The following is a 4,465-nucleotide window of genomic DNA, read 5'->3' as shown; positions in this document are numbered from 1 at the left end:
TCCTGTAGGTGTATGTACTGACCCCCTAGTCTCAGCATTACCCCAGCCCCTATCTCTTACCTGGTTATTCGCTTCGCTCGATGGTCTGGGCTCGATATGTCTCAATGATGCTTCCTATTTTACCATTAAAAGCTTTCTGGATATAGGACAGAAGCTAAACTCAACACAAGGCAGAGAGGATCACAAACTCATAGAGAAGTTGAGCTGGAAGGGCGTCATCTAGTCCAGCCCCCTTGCAGAGGCAGTAGAAGACACTTTCCAGGGAGGAAGGCCATTTTTGTCGACGATGGGATTTCTTGTACCATCTTCAGAAGCGGCAAAGTCCTGGTTTCTGCTGGAGATGGAGACTGGGTGGACCCATGTTTCTTCCTTGGAGATGCCTCTAGAGGAAAACTAGCAGGAGACAAACAAGGAGACTCCCGGCAGAGATTACTCCCACACCCGGGTGAACACTCATCCATCCAGCACGTGCCACTTCAAGTGACACCCCAAATTATTCCATGACAACGCAAAGCAAACACAGCTCAGGTATAAAACCAGCTGTGCAGGTGGCGAAGACAAAGCAGCGATGAAGCTTCTGCTGGTGGCTTTGGTGGCTGCAGCCCTGTGGGCAAAGCCAGGTAAGATGCGGATGCGGATAAGACCGAGCAGGGGAGGCTGGTTGGGCACGGCAGGGATGCAGGGAGGTTTGGCAGCCTTTATAGTGCTGTTTGCAGTGACGGACGCTGCAATTTGTGGCCTGCTGGATTGCGGATAGTGGCAGGTGCCTTTGCAGTCTGTGGCCTCTGGCTTGTGCGGGAGACAAAAACAGTTTGGACCAAGTTCACCCAGTTGGTTTTATCCCACGACGTCCACTGGAAGGGGGTTGTGGGTGGGAGGCGGTGACATCTGATAAACCACTATCCCATGCACCTAGGAAATGAGTTCATTCCCCAGCATGACATCTGAGGGATAAGGGAGAGGATGGAGATGGCCCTAAGCTGGTTTGGATCCAGCAAAGTGCTGAAATGCAGGCTTACGCTTAAGCATGGGAATACACAGATGTAAATATTAAACTGTTTCAAATGGGGTTTGAGCTCAGCTTATCCAAAGGACTGTCTCTTTGCTTCTATCCCTGAATCCAGGGAGTTCAACGGCAATAATTTAGCCCAAAGGATGAAACAGGAAGTCAGTTATTGGGTCTTGGGTCCCACTTATCCTGGGATAAAGTCATTGATGAAACAGGTATTAGGAACCAGCTCTCAATTTGGTGGGGCATTAATGTGAGGTCTGCCCACACCCAGAGCCTTTGCCCAAGATGGAAGGAAAAGTTTCTGTCGCGATGGAGTTGATTCATGAGGGAATTTAATGATGACCCACATGCAGGTTCCCAGCAATTGGGTCACACCAAGTGGGCAGGGATTCATCCTTTCATCCTGATCTCATCTGGGCTTGACCCCACACCCCCTGATCCCATTTGTGTTTGCATACGGCTGAGCAATCCCATGGAAGTCATCAGGACCGCTTACAGGGGCAATGTTGTTCATGGATAAGCTTACAGAGGAGAGCCTGATGAGACCCGGGAGACCTCCAGAGAGAAAGGGCCCCTCTTGGATAGGCTTGTCCTTTGTCCCATAAGCAAAACTCTGGCTACTGGTCAATGAGAGCTCAGGACTCATTTAAAGGGATGCGGTTCATAAATCCAAATTGCCTTCAGTGTGTTTACCTGCCATAATAGGTAACACCCCGGCTTACTCCATCTGAGACTGGGCAGAAGCATTTTCTCCCTAATGCTTTTACTTCCACCAGGGTCATTTCCACTAAGACCACATGACATATTTAGTAAATTGAGTTTACTGCATATTAAAGAGGAGGGAGGTTTCCAGTGATTTACTGCTACCTGCCACGTAGTAAGTCGCGGGAAACCAGGTGACAATTATCCATTGAAAAATATATAGCGGCTCTCTTGCATGGAAAAAATTCCTCACCAGGACGTGTTGTGTGTTTGCTTCTCTCCTTAGTTTTACTAGAATAGTCCTTTGCTGAATGCAAACTAGCTCCTCTCCCACCCCGGCTCTTATACCACCTACTAAAGAGGGACAGAGCAGGTGAGCTGGCCACGGGTCTGCTTCTATGGGCTAACCTTAGCAGGGAGTAAAGCCTTGAATAAATTACTCTGAGATAATTGTGCCCTATGTGCACATCTTTAAATTTGAGTCCACATGCTAGGTAGGATGCAAAGCCAAGGTTCAAAGTTGGAATGACTAAACCAATGATTACTCACATTTAGAAAATGAGTTCAACATCAGGTGTGAATTGTACTAGGTCTACTCAACAGCTGCAAGGCCCTGTGTGCACCCCCTTCTTTGGAGAGGATGTGGGGACCACAGGTTGGTTGGCTCCAGGGAGCAATAACCAGATTCCTCTTTTCATTGAGAGAAACCTCTTTCGTGGGACTCCCTCCAGTTTGGCTTCTTGCTTGCTAATTTAGCTCATTGAAATGTTGCAAGGTATCATTAAGCAATGCAACACATTACTAATGTACCCCAAGATATAATGTGCGGGTACTTAGGTGTTAACGAGGCTCCTCCAATGAAAAAGGATGAGTAGCTAGGGTGGAACTGGCTCGGGAGTGGAGAGCTTTTATTAAAGTCCCTTCCTGCAGATTCAGGTTCATCCCATCAGGGTTTTACAGCTGAGATCCATGCGGTTGAGAAAGGAGGACAGGCCAAAGTCCTGGCTAGCATGTGGGATGAGCAATGAATCGCGTTCTTGAGTCAAGAGATGATATGGATGATTTCAGCTGACCTTTTATTCACAGCCAAACTAATCAATTTTCCCCTCTGTCTTCTGATGGAAAATGTTGGCTTTGCTCTATTTTTCCGCCCCTCTTCCTTTGTCTGTTTCTTGCCCTGTTTTCCTTTCTTGCAAGAGTTCATGTTTAGCATACCTAGTTTGCAGATGTTCCCAGAAAGGTCTAAGCCATGTGTTTGTGCTCTTTTGACAGCCGACTCCTTGATTTGCTATGTATGCGATAACGAGAAGTCCAACTGGAGTTGTTTCAAGCCGCAGTCGTGTGCCAAGCACGACGAGTACTGTGTCACAACGCACTCCACTGTGGGGCTCGGTAAGTCTCAGTCATGTCTCGGGAAGGTTGTGTTGAGCTCTGATCACTGCCATATACTTGCCCAGGAGCTAGAAGGTAGTGAATTATTTGGCACTGTGAGATTACCCAGGTCCCCAGAAGCCCTTCAAACCCATTCTCAATCATGGTCTACATGACCATAAACTAGCCCTGCTGCAAGGATATCTACACAACTTCCCTCCAGCTCCTAATCCCTGCTCCAGCATGCAACCTGGGAAGGTACCTGGAGGGGCTGGTGTCCCTTTTGGCCTTGGTCCAGTCTCTTCCAAGGATGCTCCCAATGTACCAATGTGGAACAGCTGGGGCTGCTGCAGGATTGTGGCATCATGTGGCCTGATTGTAATGCTGCTACGATGGCTTGCTTGGACCTTAGTGAACAGATCAGGGCACAATGGGTTAAAAGCTGAGTACAACAGCTGCTGAGAAAGGGTCTGTCCGTTGGTAATTGCTTGATAACTCGTGTCTTACCACTGTCTCCACAGCAAAAAAAGAGAGGTTCAGAAGTCTTGTGGGGGTTCCTAGGTACTGCTTGTCCACTCTGTTTTTCTCTCCTAATTAAGGCAAGGACAAAGAGCCCCGCATTAGCAAGTATTGCTCTCCCTTCTGTCCCGAAACAAACCTGAACATTGGCATCGCCTCGTTTTCTGCCTCCTGCTGCAACACCTTCTTGTGCAACATCAGCGGAGCCAGCAGCGTGAAAACCAGCTACACTGTGATGGCCACAGGCATCCTGGCCAGTCTTCTCTATGTCCTCAGAACTGGGCTGTGAAGGTCCAGAGTAAAGGAGATCCCGTGTAAAGGCTTGGACCATCCCATCTCCTCCATGCAAAGGTTTCCAGGGGCTGAATCCACAGCCTCTGCCTGTAGCCTCATCCTCATGGCTACCTTGGCCCTCAGGCCAAAATGAATGTATTCACCCCTATTCACCTACACGTGGTTCCTCCCTTCCCCTTCACTCCCCTGCCTCATTTTCTCCAAGTGTCATGTGCTGAACAGAAGCTGGACACAATAAAGATTTATTATTTTTTTTTTTTGTGTAAGCCTCTGATAGACCTGCCCCGGCCTTTGCCAGGTTGGGAAGCACGGGATGGGGGGTCCGAGTTGGAGGTTATAATAAAACTGAGTTTTTATTAGTGTCATGGGGACTTTTCCCAGGTTCCTTTAATTCCTAAGGCAGACCAGCTGCGGTAGTATCTTGTAAGCACCTCTGAACACAAAACCCAGTGTATTGGACTTGCCTCATATATTTTTTCCTGGCCATTTCGAGGAAGGGTTATAAGTTACTATATTGTCTTGCAAACAATATGTACTTTTTCCCCTCCCAAAATCAACTGCTGGAAA

General features: G+C 48.0%; 1 protein-coding gene across 1 annotated transcript; it reads left to right on the top strand.

Moving 5' to 3' along the window:
• Positions 1–518: 518 nt before the first annotated feature.
• Positions 519–4,155, top strand: LOC109305238 (lymphocyte antigen 6E-like). Its single transcript, XM_019528244.1, has 3 exons — positions 519–620; positions 2,987–3,106; positions 3,685–4,155. Exons 1-3 carry the CDS (start codon positions 569–571, stop codon positions 3,891–3,893), a joined length of 381 nt encoding a protein of 126 aa, XP_019383789.1. The 5' UTR covers positions 519–568; the 3' UTR covers positions 3,894–4,155.
• Positions 4,156–4,465: the final 310 nt, after the last annotated feature.

This window comes from Gavialis gangeticus, unplaced genomic scaffold (genome assembly GCF_001723915.1).
Source record: "Gavialis gangeticus isolate Ggan-Ray unplaced genomic scaffold, GavGan_comp1, whole genome shotgun sequence".
NCBI classification, from domain to species: domain Eukaryota; kingdom Metazoa; phylum Chordata; order Crocodylia; family Gavialidae; genus Gavialis; species Gavialis gangeticus.
Note: the sequence above shows the minus strand (reverse complement) of the source record. Positions and strands in the feature narration are given on the sequence as shown.